Source organism: Mirounga angustirostris, unplaced genomic scaffold, assembly GCF_029215605.1.
Source record: "Mirounga angustirostris isolate CCGP_5_RB_7025 unplaced genomic scaffold, mMirAng1.0.hap1 SCAF_6, whole genome shotgun sequence".
Classification (NCBI taxonomy): Eukaryota; Metazoa; Chordata; class Mammalia; order Carnivora; family Phocidae; genus Mirounga; species Mirounga angustirostris.
The window spans coordinates 85,976,839-86,003,012 of record NW_026991714.1 but is presented as its reverse complement, the minus strand read 5'-3'; the positions used below and the strand labels follow the sequence as shown (position 1 = coordinate 86,003,012).

Sequence of the window (26,174 nt, the reverse complement as noted above, 5' to 3'; positions counted from 1 at the left end):
GACAGTTTTGTTGGGTATAGAATTCTAGGTTGAAAGTTTGTTTTTCTTTCAGCACTTTGCCATTTTGATGTTGAGAGGCTTACAGTCAGTCCAATTATTGACCTTAAGTAGGTGATAAGATTTTTTTTTCTATTTAAAAAATTTTTTCTCCTTATGTGTTCTCCTGTTACTTAAGATGTGTCTGGATTTGCCATTTATCTTGCTTTTTAAAAAAATCTGTAGATCTAGATTTCCTTAATTCTGGGAAATTGTTAGCCACTAGGTCTTCAAAAATTGCCTCTCCTCCATTCTCTCCTCCCAAGATTTCATCTTGATATATGCTAGACATTATTATCTTCCACATCTTCTATCTCTCATGTTTTCTAATGCCTGGATTCTCTGTGCTACGTTCTAGATAATTCCTAATGCTCTATCTTCCACTCCTGCAATTTTCCCTGTTATGTCTAATTTGCTATTTAGCTTACATACTGAATTCTTTATTTCAGTGATTATATTTTCTATTCCTAAAGCTTCCAATTTATTTTTAATCTGCCTGGTCATTTTTAATAATCTCTTATTTCTTGCTCATGTTTGTGATTTCTTCATAGTTTCTTTAAACATTTCATTTGGAGTATTCAACAATTCCAATATCTGAAGTCCTTGAGAGTTTAAATCTGTTGTTTGTTATTTCTGTTGATTTTCACATACGATTTTGGTGATCTTGGTTTTTGATTCTCATACTAATGATCTTAATCTGTGGGAATACTTGGACCCCCAAACTGGCACTACTATCTTCTCAGGCAGGATCTGTATTTGCTCTTATTGAGATCCTGTGAATATGGTCCTCCAATATGGAACCACTTTAGCTCCTTAAAAAAGCTCAGCAAACCCATCTCGCTTATGCCTCAAGGCATTCCATTGCACTGGCTGTTAAATGCCCTCACCTCCAGGACACTTTCTTCCTTTCAAATGTGCCTATCATTCACCACTCTAGTTTGAATCTGTCCCCTGGTTTTCTTTCTTTTAGATAGTGAGGGGATTGATCTTTGCAGATTTTCCTTAATTTTTAAGGCATTGCTAGACTCCCAGGAATTTCTATCCTAGATCTAATTGTTTTGTAATCAGATAGCCCTTTAGTCATAATGCAACAGTAGTTGGCCAGCACTGTAATTTCAAATTTTTGGTTTTGAGTAATTTGTTTTAAAAGTAAACGGTAAAAATAATGTATATCAACAACTGCCAATAAGTACATCTGAAGTTTGAAGGTTGCATAAAATTAGCAGGAAGATCGGGCTAGAAGTAAAGGTGATATCCAAAGGTAAGTTTCAACGTACCTTATAAACTAAAAGAAATATCTGCAGACATACCAAATCCAAAAATAAATTCCTAAGAAACATGCCATTTACTGAGCAAGAGTTATCAGGATGAGCTTATAGCTCAGTCTAAAAAAGCAAAAAAGGTTGTTTTCATTTAAAGCACTTACTTTATGTGGGGTTGCAACCCTGGCTGCTCTTCATAGTCTTCTATGAGGAAAGGCAGATTTTTAGCCCAGTGGTCTTTAAAGCTTCCAGGCAGATCCACGTCAATGTTATATTCCGTAAGAGGAGTATCAAGGTGTGCGTGAAGATATCGAGAATACTCTGCAGATAGGAGACGAGATCTGACACACCCAAATATTGCTAAAGAAATCTTTTTTATTGCTGGTTGCCATACAAATACTTTGTAACAAAGCGTTAATTCCAAGAATTCCGAGAACTCTAAGAATTCTAAATGGAGACTCCAAACGGTAGTAAGTCACTATTATTATATGATACAGGGTAACTCAAAATACCAAGATCGAACATAAGCCAGTCAATCTGGGTCCCACTTTAGCTAAGTTTTAATCATTTTTCCATGAACAGCACCAAAGATCTCACTTTTTAGTTGCAGAATCTGAGAAGCCAAGTTCAGTGTCAGACAGAGCCTGGTTCTCTGTCAACTGATATGAATCAACTATGTATATGATTTCATCAACTGACTAACTGCTGCTTATCTCTACAGAAGCAGTGCAGAAAAATACCAGGATATGGAGTGCCCCTCCTTCAGTCTACAGCTCACATGTTCTACTAAACCAGGAAACAAGAGGAAATCATAATTTAGAGTGAGGAGCAATGCTGTCCAGTAGGCAGCCCCTAGCCACCTGGCTAGTGAACACTTAAAACATGGCCCGTGTGGGGGGTGTCTGGGTGGCTCAGTCGGTTAAGCATCCAACTCCTGGTTTTGGCTTAGGTCATGATCTCAGGGTCGTGAGTTTGAGCCCCGTGTCGGGTTCCATGCTGGGCATGGAGCCTGCTTGAGATTCTTTTTCTCCCTCTCCCTCTTCTCCCGCCCCCACTGCTCGTGCTTGTGCACACACTCTCTCAAAAAAGAAAAATAAAAGTATAAAATGTGGCCAAAGTGACCGAGAAATTGTATTTTAAATTTTAATCTAATTAATCTAAATGTAAAAATTGATATTTGAGTCAATTATTAGAAAACTTCAGAATGTTTGGAACAACTCACATATATGAATCTACTCTTTCAACTTTAAATTTTATGAAAAAAGACTTCAAATTAAGAATTTCCAATGAAAATTTAACATCCTAACTGAGATGTAAGTATAAAGATGTACTATCAGTATAAAATACACATCAGATTTCAAAGACTTGGTACAAAAAAATAATGTAAGATACCTAATGATATTAATGAATAGTATTTTCATATTAATTATATGTTGAACTGATATCATGCATATGTCAAGTCAAATAAAATGTATTATTAAAATTAATTCCACATGATTATTTTTACTTTTCTTGTGGCTACTAGAAACTTACAACTCCAGGGCTCATAATTTTTTACAGTTGGACAGTACTGGCATGAGAGGGTTAATGATGATAAAGGAAAGAGCAGAAGAGGAAGTAAATGTTTGTGCTCTGCATGAACAATAAAAATATTATCATGATGAGCACTGAGAATGTACAGAATTATTGAACCATTATATTGTGTGCCTGAATCAAATATAACATTAAATGTTAATTGTACTTCAATTAAAAGATCGATTTGAAACAAAACAAAACAAAAAAACAACCAAAAAATGCCATTACGTATGGCAGAGAAAAAGTGAGACTCTGACAAACCAAAGATAGCTTAAAGATTGGCTTTCTTCCTCATCCCAACTGAATGTCTCCAAAGTATGTGAGAATTGTGAAATGAAGGAATGACAGATCAAAGATACCAAGTTTACATTTAACAGTAAAAACCTCAGAAAATGTTACTTTCCTCTGACTCCTAGGTCTCTAGACGAGATGTGATGAGACACATCGATAGCCAGATGACTGTCACGTCCAGCTCAAAATAGGTTTTCCTGACTTGAGTAAAATATTTTTAACTTAAAAAAGAAAAAATATGTAGGCAGTGGCAAAGTATTGGACCAATCTTTAGAAGACAGGGGCCCAGGAACACCTGGGTGGCTGTCAGTTAAGTGTCTGCCTTCAACTCAGGTCATGATCCCAGGGCCCTGGGATCAAGTCCCACATCAGGCTCCTTGCTCAGCAGTGAGCCTGCTTCTCCCTCTGCCTGCCACTCCCCCTGCTCCTGCTCTCTCTCTCTGACAAATAAAAAAATAAAATCTTATAAAAAATATTTAAAAAAAAATAGAAGAGGGGCCCTATCCAATCCAGGTACTGCCGCTAACCAAGGCGGGGGGTGTGGGTGGGGGTGGAGGCTATGATCAAGCTACCTCGCGTCTTCGAGACTCAGCTGTCTCCTACGGAACATAAGAGAGACAAGCAGTATGATTTCTGCAGCTCTGAGCATTAAAATTCAATGACTGAGCCATTTTGTGACTTACCTCGGAGATATTTCACTTTCAGATACTCTGGGCTAGCCTTCTGGCCCGGGAGAGGATCATTTAGCATGACTTTAGTCTGTGCTTTTATTCCTTCATAGAACTGTCCCATGGCAACATGACTGAGCCCTTTCATGTACTGGCACACCTCATTATAGGGTTCGAGCTGCAGACACCGCTGACGCGGAAGGAGAAAATGCTCTATTAGTATCAGTACAGTCGCAGATGAGCTTTAAGTGCTTTATTCTTCAGTCTGGAGTTGGAAAGTTTTCCCTCCAGGCTAAATCGCACCAAATACATGCTCTGTAAAGTAGTCTTTAAGACATGGCAATTGTTTTCTTTCTTTTTGTTAAGGTGTAAACACTCTTCCTGGCCCTCCTCCCTATTCATCCCACTCAAGGTCACCGATCTTTCTCACTTAGGGATGCCCACCTTGAAGTTTTTCAGGGCTTCCTGCAGGCTGCCATGGTGATAAAGCATCGTTCCCCGAAGCTGCAGGGTCTGCACATGATTTTGGTTGAGCAACAGTGCCTTCTGAAAGCTCTCAGTGGCAGCTTCGAAATTGCCCAGTTCTCTAGGTATTTAACAACAGTTATGAGCACAGTGCAGAACATTTCAGTGGACACACAGAGTAAGTTAGCCTCAGATTACAGTCCCATATGTGAATCAGATAACTTGATGTGGATGTTCTTCTCTATTTTACCATTCTACAGCTCAGCTACATCCCACTTACTTTTTCTAAACTTTACCAGATTATAAGATAACCACAAAGCCCTTGAAAGTCTTTGAGGGAAAATGAATTTATTGATTTCCAAAGGCAAGTGCTTGTTCAAATCCTTTTCCCCCATTCATGAGCTTCCACCCATAAAAAACTGTGTAAATTTTAGTATTTAGATAAAACCATACTTCTTCTTTGGGAAAAAACAACTATGTAGGTTACAATCATACACAGGGTCATCATTCAGAGGCTTAAAATTGTATATTTCTGTCACAGAAGTTACTTCACTTAAAATCTCGTAAATCATTTCATAATTTAAAAATTTTTTAAAAAGTATATTTTAGAGTTGTGATCATTTCAGAGTGGAAATGATTATTGCCAGCCTTCTTTTACATATTACATTTTTACAAATAATAAAAGCACCTTCAAAGTGTCCCATGTGTCAATTTTCTGTAAATAATGAATATTTTTACATAATACAACACTCACTTATATTTCTATAGCACTTTACTAATTAGTCTGGGTGCTTTCAAATCTGTTTTCAATGTATGTCCCCAACAATTCTGTGGGACAGCAAGGATAAAGGTCATCATTTAAACCCAAGACGAACTCAAAGACACTTTCTTCAAGTTAGTGTAAGAGAGTTTCTCCAACTACCACCATCAGATAAATAACCCCTTGAATTCAATCCTTCCCGAGTGAGGTGCCAACAGTTTTGAAGGGGATCTCGGTCACTGTGTCTTTTTTAACTTTCACAGAACCTTGCAAGTGAGAACCCTGAAGCTCAGGGAAGTTAAGGACACACAAGTATGAAATGGGCAATCTAGAACTAGAACCAAATCTCCTGACTCCTGAATGCTGAGCGCCTTCTTTCATGCCATGCAATCTCCTTTTCGGGTCAGAGTGTAAAAATTGTTGAAAGCCAAAAGTCAGAGTAAGCTCTATTACTGGTCAGGGTAACACATGAAGTCAGGACACCAGAGTCTAGGCACAACTTCTCACTCCTGATACAGATGCATAATAACTATATCAAAATCAATTATACTGATGATAGGGATGCAGCATAATTTTCCATCCCTTTAATCTAGGAATCTTCAAATGATCACAGTAATGTGGGAATTAACCTTACTTATCACCTAGAAAAGCACCAGTATCTATGACTCTACAGTGTATAAGGCCACTATTCAAAACAATAACCCTTGGGAGAGGGGGGAAAGATGGCGGAGGAGTAGGGGACCCTATTTCAACTGGTCCCCGGAATTGAGCTGGATATCTACCAGACCACTCTGAGCACCCACGAAACCAGCCTGAGATGTAAGAAGATCTGGATCTCTACAAACAGAATATCGCAGGCGGTTGGTTTTGAGGTACAAAGCGGAGAGCCGTGATTCCGCAGGCAGATATCAGAGGATAAACGGCGGCGGAAGGGTGCCTGGCCCTGGGGATCCTACACCGCCGGTGAGCGACAGCTTCATGCACTGCGGACAGGCACAGACTCGCAGACTGGTAGCGCCGGGGAAAGGACTCTAGGGCAGCCCCCAGACGGAAACCCGGAGCGATGGGGTTGCACGTGCGTGAACTGGGAGCGGCTGGCGGTTTTAGAAGCACAAAGGGCAGAGACGGGCCCTGACCTGGAGGCAGGACTGGGAGTGCTGCGGAGGGGCGTACAACCCAGGACGCTGCAGTTTATAGCAGCACAGACAGAAACAGAGACAGTGTGGCCTGGAGAGCTCACTGAAGAACAGACTGTGGTCTCTCTGCTCTGAGGCAGAGAGTTGGAAACGGTCTCTTCTACTCTGACTCGCGGAAGAGATGTGGAAAGCCGCCAGGGAAAGCCGCCAGGGAACAAAAGCCCCAAAGACTGATTCCCGCTGAGCCCATCCCCCACCACAGGGGCACAGGGCAACTCCGCCCAAACAGGGCTGCATGAGTAACAGCTCAGCAGGCCCCTCCCGCAGAAGACAGGCTGGTAAAACAGGAGGCCAGCAACCCTAAGGTCCCAAGAAAACAGGTGCATCTTGCTTGGGTTCTGGTCAATAATTTGGACTCTATACATTCCCTCAAACACCCATCAACAGAATGACTAGGAGGAGAAGCCCCCAAAACAGAAAAGACTCAGAGATTACTACTTATGCTGCAGATTTACAAATGGATAGATATAACCAAGATGTCGGAGATGGAATTCAGGCTAGCAATTGTGAAGGCAATGGATAGAATGGAGAAATCAATTAATGGCAACACAGAGTCTCTAAGGGCAGAAATAAAAGGTGAACTGGCAGAACTTAAAAATGCTATCAATGTGAGGCGCCTGGGTGGCTCAGTCCGTTAGGAGTCTGCCTTCAGCTCAGGTCATGATCCCAGGGTCCTGGGATCGAGCCCCGCATTGGGCTCCCTGCTCAGCTGAGAGCCTGCTTCTCCCTCTCCCTCTGCTGCTCCCCCTGCGTGTGCTCTCTCTCTCTCTCTCCCTGTCAAATAAATAAAATCTTAAAAAAAAAAAATGCTATCAATGAGATCCAATCCAATCTAGATAATCTAACAGCTAGGGTAACTGAGGCGGAAGAGAGAATAAGCGACCTGAAAGACAATATAATAGATAAAAAGGGAAAAGAGGAGGCCAGGGAAAAACAACTCAGAATCCATGAAAATAGAATCAGAGAAATAAGTGACACCACGAAGCGTTCCAATGTCAGAATAATTGGAATCCCGGAGGGAGTGGAGAGAGAGAGAGGACTAGAAGATGTATTTGAGCAAATTGTAGCTGAGAACTTCCCTAATCCGGGGAATGAAACAAACATTCGAGTCCTAGAGGCAGAGAGGACCCCTCCCAAGATCAAGGAAAACAGGCCAACACCCCGGCATGTAATAGTAAAACTTGCAAATCTTAGAACCAAGGAAACCACCTTAAGGGCAGTTAGGGGGAAGAGATTCCTTACTTACAGAGGGAGGAACATCAGAATAACATCAGACCTATCCACAGAGACCTGGCAAGCCAGAAAGGCCTGGCAAGACATATTCAAGGTACTAAATGAGAAGAACATGCAGCCAAGAATACTTTATCCGGCAAGGCTGTCATTTAGAATGGATGGAGAGATGCAGAGCTTCCACGACCAGCAGAAACTGAAAGAATATGTGACCACTAAGCCGGCCCTGCAAGAAATATTAAGGGGGGGTTCTATAAAAGGAGAAAGACCCCAAGAGTGATCTACAACAGAAATTTACAGGGACAATCTATAAAAACATCTTCACAGGCAACATGATGACAATTAAATCATATCTTTCAATAATCACTCTCAACATGAATGGCCTAAACACTCCCATAAAATGGCACAGGGTTGCAAATTGGATAAAAAGACAGGACCCAACCATACGCTGTCTACAAGAGACTCATTTTGAACCTAAAGATACATCCAGACTGAAAGTGAAGGGATGGAGATCCATCTTCCATGCCAGCGGACCTCAAAAGAAAGCTGGGGTAGCAATTCTTATATCAGACAAATTAGATTTTAAACCAAAGTCTGTAATAAGAGACACAGAAGGACATTATATCATTCTTAAAGGGTCTATCCAACAAGAAGATCTAACAATTGTAAATATCTATGCCCCCAACACGGGAGCAGCCATCTATATAAGCCAACTGTTAACCAAAATAAAGAGTCATATTGATAACAATATGTTAATTGTAGGAGACCTCAATACTCCACTCTCAGCAATGGACAGATCATCTAAGCAGAAAATCAACAAGGAAACAAGAGCTTTGAATGGTACATTGGACCAGATGGACCTCATAGATATTTACAGAACATTCCACCCTAAAACAACAGAATACTCATTCTTCTCGAGCGCACATGGAACTTTCTCCAGAATAGACCACATACTGGGTCACAAATCAGGTCTCAACCGACCAAAAGCCTGAGATTATTCCCTGCATATTCTCAGACCACAATGCTCTAAAACTGGAACTCAATCACAAGAAAAAATTTGGCAGAAATTCAAACACTTGGAAGCTAAAGACCACTCTGCTCAAGAATGTTTGGGTCAACCAGGAAATCAAAGAAGAACTTAAACAATTCATGGAAATCAATGAGAATGAAAACGCATCGGTCCAAAACCTATGGGATACTGCAAAGGCGGTCCTAAGGGGGAAATACATAGCCATCCAAGTCTCACTCAAAAAAATAGAAAAATCCCGAATTCGCCAACTAACTCTACACCTTAAAGAACTAGAGAAAAAGCAACAAACGATGCCTAAGCCACGCATTAGAAGAGAAATAATTAAAATTAGAGCAGAAATCAATGAATTAGAAACCAGAAACACAGTAGATCAGATCAACGAAACTAGAAGTTGGTTCTTTGAAAGAATTAATAAGATCGATAAACCACTGGCCAGACTTATCCAAAAGAAAAGAGAAAGGATCCAAATTAATAAAATTATGAATGAAAGGGGAGAGATCACGACTAACACCAAGGAAATAGAAACAATTATTAGAAATTATTATCAACAACTATATGCCAATAAACTGAGCAATCTGCATGAAATGGAGGCCTTCCTGGAAACCTATAAGCTGCCAAGACTGAAACAGGAAGAAACTGACAATCTGAATAGGCCAATAACCAGTAACGAGATTGAAGCAGTGATCAAAAACCTCCCAAAAAACAAGAGTCCAGGGCCTGATGGATTCCATGGGGAATTCTACCAAACATTCAAAGAAGAAATAATACCTGTTCTACTGAAGCTGTTTCAAAAAATAGAAACAGAAGGAAAACTTCCAAACTCATTCTATGAGGCCAGCATTACCTTATTCCCCAAACCAGGCAAAGACCCCATCAAAAAGGAGAATTTCAGACCGATATCCCTGATGAATATGGATTCCAAAATCCTCAACAAAATCCTAGCTAATAGGATCCAACAATACATTAAAAGGATCATCCACCACGACCAAGTGGGATTTATGCCCGGGATGCAAGGGTGGTTCAACGTTCGCAAATCAATCAATGTGATAGAACACATTAATAAGAGGAGGGAGAAGAACCATATGGTCCTCTCAATTGATGCAGAAAAAGCATTTGACAAAATACAACATCCTTTCCTGATTAAAACTCTCCAGAGAATAGGGATAGAGGGAACATTCCTCAAGTTCATAAAATCCATCTATGAAAAACCCACAGCGAGTATCATCCTCAATGGGGAAAAGCTGAGAGCCTTTCCCTTAAGATCAGGAACACGTCAAGGATGCCCACTCTCACCACTATTGTTCAACATAGTACTAGAAGTCCTAGCAACAGCAATCAGACAACAAAAAGAAATAAAAGGTATTCAAATTGTCAGAGAAGAAGTCAAATTCTCTCTTTTCGCAGACGACATGATACTTTATGTGGAAAACCCAAAAGACTCCACCCCCAAATTACTAGAACTCATCCAGCAATTTAGTAATGTGGCAGGATACAAAATCAACGCACAGAAATCAGTTGCTTTCTTATACACTAACAACGCAACTGTAGGAAGAGAAATTAGAGAAACGATTCCATTTACAATAGCACCAAACACCGTAAGATACCTCGGAATAAACCTAACCAAAGAGGTAAAGGATCTATACTCTAGAAACTACAAAACACTCATGAAAGAAATTGAAGACACAAAAAGATGGAAAAATATTCCATGCTCATGGATCAGAAGAATAAACATTGTTAAAATGTCTATGCTACCCAGAGCAATCTGTACCTTCAATGCCATCCCAATCAAAATTCCAATGACATTTTTCAAAGTGCTGGAACAAACAATCCTAAAATTTGTATGGAATCAGAAAAGACCACGAATCGCCAAGGAAATGTTGAAAAAGAAAAACAAAGCTGGGGGCATCACGTTGCCCGATTTCAAGCTATATTACAAAGCTGTGATCACCAAGACAGCATGGTACTGGCACAAAAACAGACATATAGACCAATGGAACAGAATAGAGAACCCAGATATGGACCCTCAACTCCATGGTCAAATAATCTTTGACAAAGCAGGAAAAAACATGCAATGGAAAAAAGACAGTCTCTTCAATAAATGGTGCTGGGAAAATTGGACAGCCACATGCAGAAGAATGAAACTCGACCATTCTCTAACACCATTCACAAAGATAAACTCAAAGTGGATGAAAGACCTCCATGTGAGACAGGAATCCATCCAAATCCTAGAGGAGAACATAGGCAGTAACCTCTTTGACATCGGCCACAGCAACTTCTTTCAAGAGACATCTCCAAAAGCTAGTGAAACAAAAGCAAGAATGAACTTTGGGGACTTCATCAAGATAAAAAGCTTCTGCACAGCAAAGGAAACAGTCAACAAAACAAAGAAGCAACCCACAGAATGGGAGATTTTTGCAAATTAAACTACAGATAAAGGGCTGGTATCCAAGATCTATAAAGAACTTCTCAAACTCAATACCCAGAAAACAAATAATCAAGTCAAAAAGTGGGCAGAAGATATGAACAGACACTTCTCTGAAGAAGACATACAAATGGCTAACAGACACATGAAAAAATGTTCATAATCATTAGCCATCAGGGAAATCCAAATCAAAACCACATTGAGATACCACCTTACACCAGTTAGAATGGCCAAAATGGACAGGGAAAGAAACAACAAATGTTGGAGAGGTTGTGGAGAAAGGGGAACCCTCTTACACTATTGGTGGGAATGCAAGTTGGTTCAGCCACTTTGGAAAACAGTGTGGAGGTGCCTCAAAAATTTTAAAATAGAGCTACACTATGACCCAGCAATTGCACTACGGGGTATTTACCCCAAAGACACAGATGTAGTGAAAAGAAGGGCCGTATGTACCCCAATGTTCATAGCAGCAATGTCCACAATAGCCAAACTGTGGAAAGAGCCGAGATGCCCTTCAACAGATGAATGGATAAAGAAGATGTGGTCCATATATACAATGGAATATTACTCAGCCATCAGAAAAGATGAATACCCAACTTTTACATCAACATGGATGGAACTGGAGGAGATTATGCTAAGTGGAGTAAGTCAAGCAGAGAAAGTCAATTATCATATGGTTTCACTTATTTGTGGAACATAAGGAATAATATGGAGGACATTAGGAGAAGGAAGGGAAAAATGGGGAGGGGGAATTGGAGGGAGAGATGAACCATGAGAGACTATGGACTCTGAGAAACAAACAGGGTTTTAGAGGGGCGGGGGGGATTGGTTAGCCCCATGATGGGTATTAAGGAGGGCATGTACTGCATGGAGCACTGGGTGTTATACGAAAACAATGGATCGTGGATCACCACATCAAAAACCAATGATGTATTGCATGGTGACTAACATAACATAATAAAATTGCATGTAGATGTTCAAAAAAAAAAAACAATAACCCTTGAAGAACTAACATTTTCGAGACCAATATATATGAAGCAAAGCTGTAATAAAGAGGTAATAATATGTAGCATGATATCATCTGACACATGGTTCTTTCTGTAATAAAGAGGTAATAATATATATCATGATATCATCTGACACATGATTCTTTCTATATTCCTTCTGGAATATAGCTTATAAATGCCTATGTGATTTAGAATGACAATCTCTTTTGGTTAAGGAATGTAATTTCTTTTAAAATATCACTACTATGTGAGGCTCTCTTGTCTCCCCACTGTATGCTCTCCCTCCCACCCCAACTACTATTGCTTTTCTTACCTATAGGCCTGTCCCAGACTTTTATACGCATCAATAAAATCAACTTTTTGCTTCAAGGCTTCTTTGAAGGATTCAATAGCTTCCTGAAAAAAGTATATAGAAAATTATGTCATTTGCATAACTGTTAAAATAGAGTTTCACTTAAATCACTAAAGGACTTAAAAATATATTACACATGTCTCAGAGTGATTTTTTTTAATATGAGGACTTAAAAAAAAGAGAGGTAGAGAGTATGACAAACTATGAGTCAGGAGGATTTAATTTCAACAGTAAACAAATGCACTGCTATGAATAATAACAGAGCCGTAAAAGTTTCTCCCTTTCAGAATGGGAAAACGGCTCCTCACTACCTATTTCATTTCGGCTTTGATTATTAACGATATCAGCTTCGTGTCAACATCATTTCTTTAATTAATAAAGGCCTTGCAGAATAAAAGTCAGCTTACTAGCTTGCAAAGTATAATCTTAAATGACCATAACTAGCAGCTCTTAAACTGAACCACTCAAGAGAAAAAAGCAAGCCCAGTGTGACGTTGTTCATCAAAAAAGCAACAGGGCTCCCAGACTGACTGGGAATCAGAAGGATTCCCATGATCTACAGGAAAAAGAAATAGCAAAACAAAATAAAACAGAAACCTTGAGTTGGGGGCATTTGGGGCATAGCTTCTGCCAGCAGCGGAGAAGGGGGCACAGGTGAGGAGTCCTTAGGGAACACACAGCGCACCTGGCCACTGTGGAATCCTCTGGAAACTGTTAATAAAATGTACCATTCTGCTTCACAATAAACATTCCCATCTTAAACTGTATTCAATGTACTTTCCATTATGACTTGACTATTTACTGTGATAAAAAATTATGAAGACATTTCACACATTTTCCAAGGAAAAGACGTGTCTTAAGTTAGCGGCTACGAAGTATGATCTCTAATGGCTTTAATGAGAAAGACTAAAATGTCTGTGTATTTCACACCTAATTAGATAATTCATAGCAAAAAAACTACTAAAGATGTCATATGCCTTGCACATGGTAGGCACTCAATAAATATTTAATGATTTTGTAGGCACATAATCCTAATTCTTTTCAGAAAATCATCCATTCCCTGCTTCTTGACTTTCTCTGTAGGGGGCAGCAGGGTCAGAGGAGCTGGCTTTCAAACTCTTCTAAGGCAACAATGGGGACAACCACCTGCTCTTTAAGGAGTCCCATGTTCTGTTTGGTAGAAGGATGAGAATGGATAAATTTTAATACTGCAGAAATGTTGAAGACTACTCCTCATTAGGCTTCTGGCCCTGGTATAGTCTTAATCTTTTGGGAGTACTACAACTATATTTTTAATCCAACAAACATGTATTGAGCGCCTACTATGTGCCAGGGGCAGTGTGAGGGGCAGGGGACACAAAGATGAGCAAGTCATTCTCTCTGTCCTCAAAGAACTCAGTCTAGTTAGAAAGCCAATTATTTAACCAAGTTATTAGAATACAAACTAAGAGCTATGATAGAGATACAAGTAAAAGTCTGGGGAATAAAGAGAAAGGAAGAACTAACTGAGCCTGGGACACCAGGAGATGCTTCATGGAGGAAGTGGCAACTGAGCTGGGTCTGGGAGAATGAGGAGTTTGGCAAAGAAAGAGGGCATTGTGGACAGGGGGAATGCTGGTGCGCAGAGACAGGGTGCTCAGCAGCGGTGGGGAAGGCGGGACAGCAGGAGTGCAGGTGCATGGGTGGGAGCAGGGGAGAGGGAAAAGACGGGGACCAGGCTGGTGTGGAGAGCTGGGCCAGAGGCAGAAGGGCCTCTGCCATGCTCCGCAGTCCAGGCATCACCCTGCCAGCAGTGAGGGCTGGGGGCTGTGAGCAGGTGTGGGACCTCACAAAACTGACTCTTTAGAAATGATTGCCACGAGCCACAACAGAGGAGCCAGGCTGGACAGGGGACGGAGCAGAGCCCAACCAGGAGGTGGCTACAGAGGTCCAGGCAAGAGATAATGGAAACTCAAACTGAGACAGTGTCTCTGAGGACAGAAAAGGAGGGTCAAACTCAGGAGATATTCTTAAAGGCCAATGAAGAATCTGCTGGCCGTGGATATGGGGGATGAAGGAGAAGGGAGGGAAGGAAGCTTCGAAGCTGAAGAGCCTGGGTAGAAGGTGAGAGCATGAACCAACATAAGAAAGTAGGTGGGACAGCTGCGGGGGGTGGGGGGGGGTGGGGGGGGCGGGGGGGAGGAGGTCAGGAGTCTAGCTGGGGCGTGGTGAGTCTGGGATGTTTGTGGACTTCTAGGGGAGATGCCCGGGAGACATCTGCTGCCCACTGCACTTACAGCATGCTGGGACGCCACAGTTCTTCAAAGTCTGATTTCTCTTCAGCTTTTAAGAGTCTTTGGTTTCAGGGTTCCTGTCTAATCACTGCACAGCTCTCTACCTCATTCTGCCAAAGAGGGGACATAGTAGAATCAAGATCTGAAGCCACTGGGAACAAAGACACTACGTTCGAATGAATCAATCTCTAAGCACATGAACTGGCTGTGAGTTTGTCCTCATAGCAAGTGGGACCATCACCATCTTTATGCCACCATCGTCCTGGCTCATGGTGGGCAGCCATCCCTTGCACTCCCCTTTATTATAACGAAGAGAACGGTCTCAAGAAACTCTCAAAGTGAAGGCTGATCAAAAAATATGTGCTCGGGATATACAATTCTTGAAATATCCTTACATCACAGGTAAAAGTTTTCACTCTGTTTTCCCTAGGGAAATCCAAAATGTCTGTTATATCTACCAGATTGGACAGTTGTGACATTTGTCACATAATATTGCCTAAATAATTTCTAATGTATTACATCATAAAGTAAATAAGCACACCACCCACTTAATTAATTTCTAAATTGCTTTTGACCCGAAGAGACCAGCTTTAGGATATAAAGATAGCTCCAGTTCACTGGTCCATTTAATACATTGTCTCTACAGTTAACAAGAGAAATAAAGATATCTAAACTAAGTTCATTAATTTAATGAAGGCATGTCACCACTGACTCAGTTTTCCAATCTGTGTAACTGGGACACCCTCTGCTCCTTCTATACTTCATGGGGATGCCGCTGGGATGAATGAGACAATACGTAAACACTCTGACCTCCTCGGACAGCGAATCTATAAAAATGCAAAGAAAAAGTTCCCAGCTATTACACACGTTGATGCTATATTTATGAGCACAGTGAAGAGGAGAAAGCACCAAATAATTTGGCAAGACTGGTTCACTGAGGGGCTTCTACTGCTCGTGGGATGGAAGTACTATGTCTAGGTTCTCATCACATGGATTTGGAATAAACCAAACTGAATCTCAGCCCTTGTCCAATGTGTAGTTAACATCTCTGTTACAGCTCTTTTCTGAAAAATTCTCATTTCAAAGTAACACAAAGAGCCCTCCCTGCCCACATTCCTAAACCCAGCTTTAGAGTCCACGGTGAAAGCCTCTGTTTGCATTTGTTTACTTTAAAAAGTATTTTTTAACCTCTCAGTACTGGTTGTTGGTTTTTTTTTTTTTTTTTTTTGCATTTCAAATCTTGTTCTCCTCCATGAGATATTCAAGGCATAGACTTCGAATCTAGTATTGATTCTGAATTTTCTAATTTAAGGTGACTGAGAGAAGGTGAGAGGAAGAGGGGGCAGATACAAAATAAGCTGCACTTGATCTTAGCCAAAAGGCCAAGAAGTGATGGAAAAGTCCATCTGCAGTTGCTCAAAGCACATTCTAAATACCCGCTCTCCACGCCTGCGGCTGCCGGTCTGAACCCCGGGGAGGGCGAGAAGCGTCTCTGTGCGCAGCACCTTCCACATACTCGCAGGAAGGACAGTATGAAAGGAAACCTGCAGTTCCCTCTGGGTTGGGTTTTAGTGGATGGGAGTTATCTTTTTAGAGTCCACGAAACTGAGAATAAATGAAATGTTCACATGTAACCAAATCTGTAATAACTGAGACCTGATCCGTGCTCACAGCTCCTTCACACACATTATTTTATTGAATCCTTGCAACCCCTTCAAGAGGCGAGGAACAGACTCATCTCTACGTGACAGATGGAGAAGGAGGGGCTAAAAAGCTTAAGTCACTTGGCTGGTGGTCGAGTTTGCAGGATCCAGAGCGGAAGCTCAAGCCAAGGCCTTCTGAGTCCAAATCCAAGGCTCTGTCCTGGAAATTCATTTATTCCCCCTAGTACTTAGTGACAGGCACTGCCCGTAACACTGAGGATTTACACCAGAGGCCTTTTTGAAGGTAAACTGTCCCTACGCTCCAAGAGTGTGTGCACAATCCTCATAACTACTTTCCACAATAAAATGCATGTTCTTTCAGCCAGAGCACCCTTCCCTGCCATGCACTATTGAAACTCTTCACAGCTTTCAAAGTTCAGGTGAAGAACAACCTGTCTGGGAAGACTCTCTTGACCGCCGAGTCAGCATGAAGTGTTTTCCGCCCTGCAGAGGCTGACTCTCAGGCCGGCCGGTTTTCGACCAGACAGGGACAGGTCCTGCACTAGAGCACCTACCCTATGCGGGCCATGGGCACCGAGGACATCACCTTGAGGACCAGAGTTCCACTCTCGGCTCCCAGCCTGGTGTCTGCCCCACGGCAAGGCTGCTGCACAATAGGTCCCGAGCACACTCGGGGCCGGACCAAGGGCGGGAGGCAGGGACAGGCTGGAGGTGACACTGCCACCCCACGTCAGTTGGCTTGGACGACATCTTTCCTGTTTCCTTCAACTCCTTCCCCGCTAATAGTGGCGCCCAAGTGGCACTGCCTGTCGGAGAGCTGCCTCCAGACCTGCTCCTGCCGCCCCAGAGGCCCGATCAGGTCTCCAGCTCCGACCCCGGGGCGCTGCCAACATCTCCCCGTGGCCCTCTGCCCCTAACCTCCCCAGTCACTGGCATGTCAGAATCCACTTCCGACGTGGCAGATTCGCTCTCAGTGACACACTTTCCCCCAGATCTAGAGTTTGCAGCTCCTCTGGGCCTACAAATTAAAGTCAAGATGCTCAGCATAGCACTCTAGGCATTTCAGGGCCTCCCCTCGGCCCACTTGCCACCTCATCTCCCTTACGCTCAAACCCGACTATTTGCTACACCACAAACTGGTCGTTATCTCCATGTTCTATACCAGTGCTCATGCTTTTCTTCTCTGCCTGAAGTAGCTTGCTGCCCCCAAGCCACTCCACCTGCAAGGCCCAGGACAAGATCCACTTGCTCTCTGGAACCTTCTCTAATGCCGCAGTTTAAGTGAACCTTTCTTATCTCTGTTGCCAAAGCACTTTGTCCATGTTACTTTTTTTTAGTGTATTTACCATACGATAAATTATATGTGGAAGAAAACTTTGTAAACTGTATCCTTTCTCAGTGTCAAGTGTGAAGGATTCTTTCTCCCTCTCACTAAGCCTTTATCCTTTCTCCACCTGCGCCTTCCTCCAAGTACCTCCCGCATAGTAGGAACTCAATAAGTATGTTGACTCCAACTCCTTCCTAAAATAAACCGATCAGATGAGATGTCATTCTAAAACACGCCAAACGAAACCCCACTAAGGTCCTCCCACCCGCGAGAGAAAAGCAGAATCATGATACTGTATGCACAATACACAACACTTTCACCTTCAGAAGTCCTCTGTGAAAGAAAGTTAGACCTTTGTATAGCATAGCTATAGGCTGGTTTTTGTTCAGTTCTAAGGACTGCTGGAAGTCTTCGTGGGCTGTTGCATAGTCCTACAAAAAGGAGAGCAGGGGGAGAAAAAGTAGTGTTCATTAGACATTCAGACATTTCTTACTTCTGACTGGTCGAGGGGAAAAAAAACAACCCAATTCATTCTGTGTCCTTTTTGGCTTTAAAGGGAACATTTCATACCTATCAATATCAGCTGAATTCTTACCCTGTTTTGTTGAAGTAGTTGATTTTCTTAGGAAATTGATGGGGAAAACCCCCAAAGGTTTAATTTAAATAGACTGTCTACAAAACTACAAAAAGATTATTTGTAAAAAACAGTAGTACAGTTATAATCTGTTAGAGAAACTTGACAAATTATTTTCTGGTACTAGCATCTTATTACACTGAATACTTGTCAAATAATTATGCCATAGGTCAACCTTAAAATGTGTTATGCTGAGATTTTTTCAAACCTATTTTCTTTGGCAACAGAAAATTGTTACTAAAATAATGTAAACCCACAAAAATAACTGTGGCAACCATAAATATCATTATGATGATAAACGATAACCTTGCCAGATCCAGGTCACTTACACAGAGAACCTACAGTCTGAGAAACTGTATTTGTTCTGGTTCTGGCTCTTGGGTGTGATATCAGTTCAATAATCACATCGATAACACACACACCCATTTCCCTATGCTGACATTTGCAGAAAAAGCTGAAGTATAGTCAATGAACCAAATTTCTCTTCTCTCTCTCTTTCTTTTTTTCCCCCGAGTCTAGAATTAGTTACTCCTGACAGCTCAAGCAAGAAAATGTGCTCTTGGTACTTAACATTTCTCTACTGGGTTCAATTTCAGCTAAAGGAAGTGCTTTTTTAACTGTCTTGTATCACAAACATATTATTATACAGCCCCCAAACCAAATCTATCAAATAGTAGCTTTCCGAAGTAAACGGAAAAGTGAACAAAAGGGAATGTGTCCAGGCAAAAACAACTCACCTCTGATATGAAGTACAGGGTCCCCCGGTGTCTGTACAGCCGTGCTGAGGGCTGAAGCTGGATAGCTTTGGTGAGATCATTCACTGCTTCATTAATTCGTCCCAGAGGGGACAGAATCTATAAACCCAAAAATGAAATTAGGGTAGAAATCTTCCAGTGATCAACCCCAAAACTGCCAACGTTTTTGACTTTTCAATTCCACTTTACCACACTCCACTCACAAGATTACTTTCTTGGTGGACAAGGATCCCTGACCCCATATACTACATAGTGAGGTTCAAAGTCAACAGGCAAAGGGGCCGCTAGTCTTTGTCTAGCTGAGGGGGAGGCTGATGAACTATAACCACATCAATTGCTTTGTCACGGTTTCACGTTTTGGGTTACAACAGATGTTGCTTTTCTTGAAATGGGACCATTTTTTTTTCTCAACCTCTTTCAAAACAAAATTCAGTATTTCAAAGTTAATCTGAAAGATAACTTTGAACCATTAAAAATAGAGAAATTGTTGGACACAGATTAGAGTCCTCCATGGCCTTTAGCTATGTGCTCTGTGGGAGTAAGTGCTGGCTGACAATCTCTAAGATTCCAGCCCCTTTGTGTTAACTCTCAGCTCATCGGTCACGATCTACGGAGCAGAAGAACCTATGTCTGCAAGCTTGTTTGGAAAGTCCTTGTGATCCAGCAATGAGCTTGTGCAGGTGAAAATGACAACACAGAAGACAGTTCAGAATGCAAAAGTACACCAAAAGACATAAGAAAATCCAAAATGGGTATCAGTACTCATTCAATCAAGCTCAAGCATTTCACCCTGAGCAAATGTCCTGAAATTAGGGTTAATTTTGTTCTCATGATATAGGTCATTTCCATCAGGTTCTACTATGTGTTTTCCTACTCTGCAGGAACTTAAAACCAGCAAAAGAGAGAGGACTCAGGCAGGCACATCACCAGTGGCAAGAATGGCAGTTCAGAAAAAGGAAAGAAATGAATTAAGGAATATATACCTGAGAATTCAAAATGCATAGCGGTCCGGGGTTATATTTTGGAAGGAAGAACATCCCTACCTAGTTTATTAACTCCTAGGTACATAATTGAATCATCACACCCCAGCACAATAATAATGACCTGAGTAACTAAAAAAGGTTAAATTGTGTTCATTAAATATAGACTATTTCAGCAAGTATGAAAGAGAAAGATCTCTCATTAAATAATTTCTTACATATATAAATGATATGCTATAATAAGCCAGAAAAATCAGTTTGCAGTGATATTATTGCCCAATAGGGCCAAAAAAGGGGAATATTACTATACATACATACATATATATATACACATATATATTTAAGATCATCGAAAATTACTTTTTGGATTACCAATATCATTTTTGGGTACACAACTAGCTTTTTATTAGATACACAAATCTTCTAAAGCTGCTAAATAAGCCTCCTTTCTATGTACACTTAAGTTCTTGCTTTAACATAACATTTTAACATCAGAGTAATGGAGGGAAAAAGCATCAGCACCCCCTCCCCAGAGCAGATACCACCAAATTGGCCACCAAATGCTCACCCTAGATACCAACAAGGTTCTCGTGCAGTTACAAACAAATTACAATCACTTAACCCTCATGGTTGCAATCCAAAATACACAAGTGATAATGAACTGTATCATTAAATGAGAAAAATTTTTATTCAGAAACCCAAATTCCCAATAAAACATAAAATTCCCTTTAAGAAACTGAACTATAACCTTAGAGACTATAATTTTGAGAATATAAACACCACAAATACAGCTTTTAAATTACTAAAACATTTAGTGTTTTCTTTACTTCTAAGTTTTCTCCCCCCAAAAAGAGGGAGGGGGAGTCATTTTCCTTTAGTTGAACTATGAAATCCCATTATGTCAAATGATTAAAAGTTAAGTTCTCTCCAGATTGAATACATGAACAAATTCTAAACCATTTAATATGGTTAAATGAACAGTAAAATGAAATCTGGGTAGTTTACTATTATATTATGCGAACGGTAAGATGAACACGTTTCATTTAAAAACATTAAAAGGAATGCGTCTCCACACACCATTCTCCACCTTGTCCCCCAAGACATGGGCTCTGACTGGCTATAGCGGCACCTGTTCCGCGAGGCCTCCGCAGACACGCCCACACCTGCCCCTGCCAGCCTCCCCCAGAACCCCCCAGGCACGCCTTTCTGTTCCTGAAGAAGCACCTGCTCTTAGTGTCTCCTGACACAAATGTTACCTGGGATTTTCACCACGTTACCTCTGTCTCCACAAGTCCTAAGTTCCTTTAAGGACTGGTTGTGGTCACCCTTACATGATCTACGTCTCTATGTAGGTAAGTACATCTCACAGATACATAAGCGCACACACATGCACGCGCACACACACATATGCGCATACTTTTAATGGTTATAAATTTCATTTTGACCATATTGTCAGAGTTTTGCTAAAGTATGTAATATATACAGTAAACATGATATGTGATATATTTTTCAATGAACACTGACAGCAGTACATGTCATAACCACATATTTTAATACTAAATATTACTATTAAACGTTAAATCAGGAGTATCACTCAGCCCACAGTTTTCTAGTAATTTCAACCATGTTTAAAGGCATTCAGCACCTATGGAGGAAAACACAATAGGTATCAGGGAGCTTTAAAATTTACAAGTAATGAGATAATAGGGAAAAAAAGTCCAGTAATGACAGAGGGAGAAAGAAAACCACACTCACTTCTGCTCGCTGTTCAAATACCTCTGGACGATCTGGTTCCAAGGTAATTACTCGGCTCAGTTCGAACAGAGCAAGCTCAGCATTCTTAATGTCCTTGAAAAGGCATTAGCTCAGTATGAGATACACTGTTACTCAAAACCAGGTTGAACAGTTTTTCTGAAAAAACTAATAATTTAGTAATGATGTAACTATGTATTTAGAAATAAATATGAACCTCGCTTCTCTACAAAAGATCTGCTGGTTTAAATAAGTTACAATTACTTAACTCACTCAAGTCTACCTGCCCATCAACAGCCCCTTAGACCTGGCTACATATCACCAGTTCCACTGATGGTAGGACATTTTCTAAATTTAACCCATTTAAATACCAAATCAATGAATTCTGAGGGATGAGTATGTGGACGGACACCAGCATGCAGAATGATGCTGGCCAGCGGCAGTGTGGGGACAGCAAGGGGCCGAGTCAGTGTCAGTCAGAACTCCTAAGCCCACAAACCTACACCTTAGCAAGTCTAGGTAAGTCCTCTTTAAAATCCGCATGTTATTCTTATATTAAAAATATGAGCATGTTATTTTTACATTAAAAATACATTAAAGATACAAGCAAATTTCATGTTGAGATATAATATTAGAGATGAGAATTAGGAAGAAGCTTCTCTCTGACCTTCACCAGGGCAACCTCTGTCATTTACTGATGCTCTCACGTAACACTGTTTCCTTCCTAACACCTCTGTCATCCCCAAATCTGAGCTTGTTCTCAGTCCTCTATGTCTCAGAAGTATATAAATAGTATATAAATTTCTCCAATAGGCCAGCACCCGATTAGTACAATTTTTTAAATTGGCAAAGACACAAAAGCGATGTTTCTCCCTTAATCATCATTTTATTTGAATATTTCTAATATACAATAAGACAACAGAAAAGTTCATGTATAATGTTCTAGACTGAAAATACGGAGATCTGAATCTTAAACTATTTCATTATTTACTATATAATCTCAGGAAAATCTTCATTTTTATACCATGGTGCCTTCATTGAGTAAAATATATTTATTATATCGGGACACCTGGGTGGCTCAGTCAGTTACATGTCTACCTTCGGCTCAGGTCATGAACCCAGGGTCCTGGGATCGAGTCCTGCATCAGGCTCCCTACTCAGCAGGGAGTCTGCTTCTCCCTCTGCCCCTCCTCCCACTTGTGCTCTCTCTTTCTCAAGTAAATAAATAAAATCTTTTTAAAAATAAAATAAATTTATTATAACCTTCCCTCTGCATTCCCCAGAGAAATAAGGGGACTAGGGCTACAACAATATACTTATCTGGGGAAAATATATGATAACAAATAAAAATAAATTTTACCAAAAAAAAAAAAAATCCTTGGGTTCTTCTATTCAATCTTTAAAAAATTGTGAAAGAAACAAATTCTAAGTCTTACTGTGCTATGGATACCTAGACTCCGCTTTTACCAATGAATATTTCTTAGGAATTCAGTCAAGGTCTCATGCTTTCCTTGGTCTATGTCCAGCTCATCACCAAATAAAGTTTAGGCTGGCAAAGGCTGTCCTTTTGGAGTAGAAAGTGTGGTGAGACTGACTTCCAGAAGCCCTGGGTAGAGATTCCCAGTCCACCCCACTGTCCTTAGCCATGTGATCGTGAGTAAATTCTCTCCTTCCATTTTCGCATCTGGGAACTGGCGTGATACCACTGCGTGTCCATCAGAGCTCAATGAACAGGGAGTGGTTCTGTCGGAACCCTGGTCCGGGTCAGGTCATGTAGGCACTATGGCAAGCAGAGCTATTCCATACTCACATGTAGTCCCTTCTTTCCATAGGCTATCCCTCGGCCATAAATTGCACTAACCAGATCAGGCTCCTCCTAGTCAGACCAAAACAGAAACACGTCAAAAACTATAAACAAAACAAAACAAAACAATCAGTTTCTGCTTAAAGCACGTTAATGCCCCAAGTGACGAGCTCTACTTTATGCCAGCACCACACATACGTGGATACGCGCGATCCCCAACCAGAAGAGCCTGTGTTCTTGAAGCTCGTTTGCATGCGACACACAGTAAGAGTTTTGCATTACAAAAATAATAAAGAGAACCAACATTAGGGAGCCCTGTGCTAGTTTCTGTCACATGGTCATCTCATGTGAAATGCAATCCTCTCAAAAACTCTATGACCAGCAGCATCTGCGATCGTGTCTCACAGGGGGAAGTGGAGGCTCAGGGAAGTAAACGGTTAGGAGTGAAGCACTAGATAGTGCCTCTTCCTGGTTTGTTCCCCTCACAGTCATGAAATAATCTGAAAAGGGAAGAACCTCTCAGTGCCAGTCCCATCGAGCAACAAGAAATGAGTCCACTCCACAGTCTGCTGGGGTTAATGCAGTCCTTTATACTATGTGTCCGAATAGGAACCAGACCCTTTCTGCAAGCTGCCCCAGATGGACTAGATGAAGCCGCCCTTGGGCCCAAGGACGGGGGTCGGCTGCCCCACCATCACCTCCCCAAACAGGTGGTATGAATCGTCCCACCTCGTGAAGGAAATGCCTCTCTTCTACATTTAGCCTCTGCAATTTCTACCACTTCTCTGAATCCTTCCCCTACATTTAAGAAGAGAAAACAGCCTCTGGCTATATGTTTGGGGGTGAAACTCTTGACACTGCTAAAGAATCTAACAGAATGGGGCACCTGGGTGGCTCAGTCAGTTAAGCGTCTGCTTAACAGTTAAGCGTCTGCCTAACAGTTAAGCGTCTGCCTAACAGTTAAGCGTCAGCTCAGGTCGCGATCCCAGGGTCCTGGGACTGAGTCCCATATCGGGCTCCCTGCTCAGCGGAGAGTCTGCTTCATCCTCTCCCTCTGTTCCTCCCCCTGCTCGTTCTCTCTCGCATACGTGCACAAAAATAAATAACATTTTAAAAAAAAGAGAGAGAGAGAATCTAACAGAACAGTACCAGACAAGGCATTTTATAGACTAATCTACCGTTCAGTTTCAAATCTGAGAGGGAGTCTGCCCATATTATAAGAAAAAGACACATCAACCTCAACGATGAGTGAATGAGAAAGAATAAAGGAGAAGATGCCATATACTGGAAAATAAAAGACTAAACAGAATCCAGTACACCTGTATCAAGTAGCAAACTTGAAATTGGAAAAATTCAAGTAAGCAATTCCAGATCTCTAACTTCCCTTGAAAAATCAAAACATGCGGGTGCCTGGGTGGCTCAGTCGTTAACCATCTGCCTTCAGCTCAGGTCATGATCCCAGGGTCCTAGGTCCCGCATCATCGGGCTCCCTGCTCAGCGGGGAGTCTGCTTCTCCCTCTCTCTCTCCCTGCCGCTCCCCCTGCTTGTTCTCTCTCTCTCTGTCAAATAAATAAAATCTTTCTAAAAAATCAAAAACTGCAACAAAGATAAGCCTACATTTCTGCATTCTTACATGAAAAAAAAAAAAAAAACTAGAGCTAAGTACTGGCCACCTCTTTAGACGAGGGGTGTATATTCATCAGTTTACCGGAAGCCCACCCATCACCTCTAGGTCACGGCAATGCACTGTGCTCATTTAAGTCACTTCCCCGGCTCCACACAGTTCTGTTTGGAGTTGTGATTTATAACTTACACATGACTGGCATGAAAGGCTCCACACTATTCGCTAAATGACAAAAAGGTTAATAGAACTACAAAGGAATGGCAATTACTTTTATTTATAAAATGTAATTAAATATAAATATTTATATATAATTGTGTGGGTCAGTATGTACACAGAATAAAGCGCACCAAAATACTAACAGTAATTTTCTGTTGGGAGTGAGATTACTAGATATGTTCCCATTGTACTTACTACACTGCTGTATTCCTTTTCATGGCTTAAAATAAATGTGTATACATTTGTAGTCAGAAAAAAGATGTTTTAAGTAATATGCATTATAGAAAAGAAATTTTTAGTATAAATAAGAAACTTTATTCAAATAAGTAGTTGGAATATTTATTATAAATTATGGAAAATTTAGAAAATGAAGAAAAACAAAAAAAAGAAAGTAAAGAGCACCCTATCACCCTGCCATGAGGAGATAACAGTTTAAACATTTAAATATCCTTCCTGGCTTGAAAAAAAAAAAAGGCAGAGCAAGTCATTTGGAGGGGGAGGGATACAGGTACAGAAGGAGAGGAGGAGCAGGAAAAACAGTGACCCGATGAAGAAATAAAGTGAAGACTGACTTCATGTGTTTCCATAGCCAATAGCACCTGCCAGGACACAGAAGAGTCCACAGAACAGCCCCTCATCCAGGCTGGGGCAGGGGACAGGGAGCCCGCACGGCTCTTCCCCGTGAGGACATTCTCCAGTGAGACGAACACCTATTCTGATTTGTAACATCTCCAAATAGACTACCTCAGAAGCTTTCCTCCTAAAACTGAAATAAATAAATAAATAAATAAATTATGATGACCAAGGGGTAATTCGGAAAAAGGTGTACTTAAATAAGTAGTTCTACTGAA

At 41.1% G+C, this 26,174-nt stretch overlaps 1 protein-coding gene across 10 annotated transcripts in view; it reads right to left on the bottom strand.

Annotated features, from left to right (window-relative positions):
• The window catches only part of TTC13 (tetratricopeptide repeat domain 13), a 92,520-nt gene that overhangs the window by 35,685 nt on the left and 30,661 nt on the right, over nucleotides 1-26,174 (bottom strand). For 6 of the 10 annotated variants that reach the window (XR_010412431.1, XR_010412433.1, XR_010412434.1 and 3 more), the window contains 8 exons: nucleotides 23,490-23,555; nucleotides 21,683-21,775; nucleotides 18,930-19,046; nucleotides 17,879-17,989; nucleotides 12,256-12,338; nucleotides 4,277-4,418; nucleotides 3,848-4,022; nucleotides 1,463-1,619 (listed from right to left, as the gene is read on the bottom strand). Coding sequence is in view for 7 of the 10 variants with exons in the window: in XM_045877841.2 (XP_045733797.1) it covers nucleotides 1,463-1,619; nucleotides 3,848-4,022; nucleotides 4,277-4,418; nucleotides 12,256-12,338; nucleotides 17,879-17,989; nucleotides 18,930-19,046; nucleotides 21,683-21,775; nucleotides 23,490-23,555 (944 nt within the window). In the remaining 3 variants the exon portion in view is untranslated. The remainder of the gene's footprint in view (nucleotides 1-1,462; nucleotides 1,620-3,847; nucleotides 4,023-4,276; nucleotides 4,419-12,255; nucleotides 12,339-17,878; nucleotides 17,990-18,929; nucleotides 19,047-21,682; nucleotides 21,776-23,489; nucleotides 23,556-26,174) is intronic. The other 4 variants (XM_045877843.2, XM_045877844.2, XM_045877842.2 and 1 more) reach the window with 3 other exon arrangements.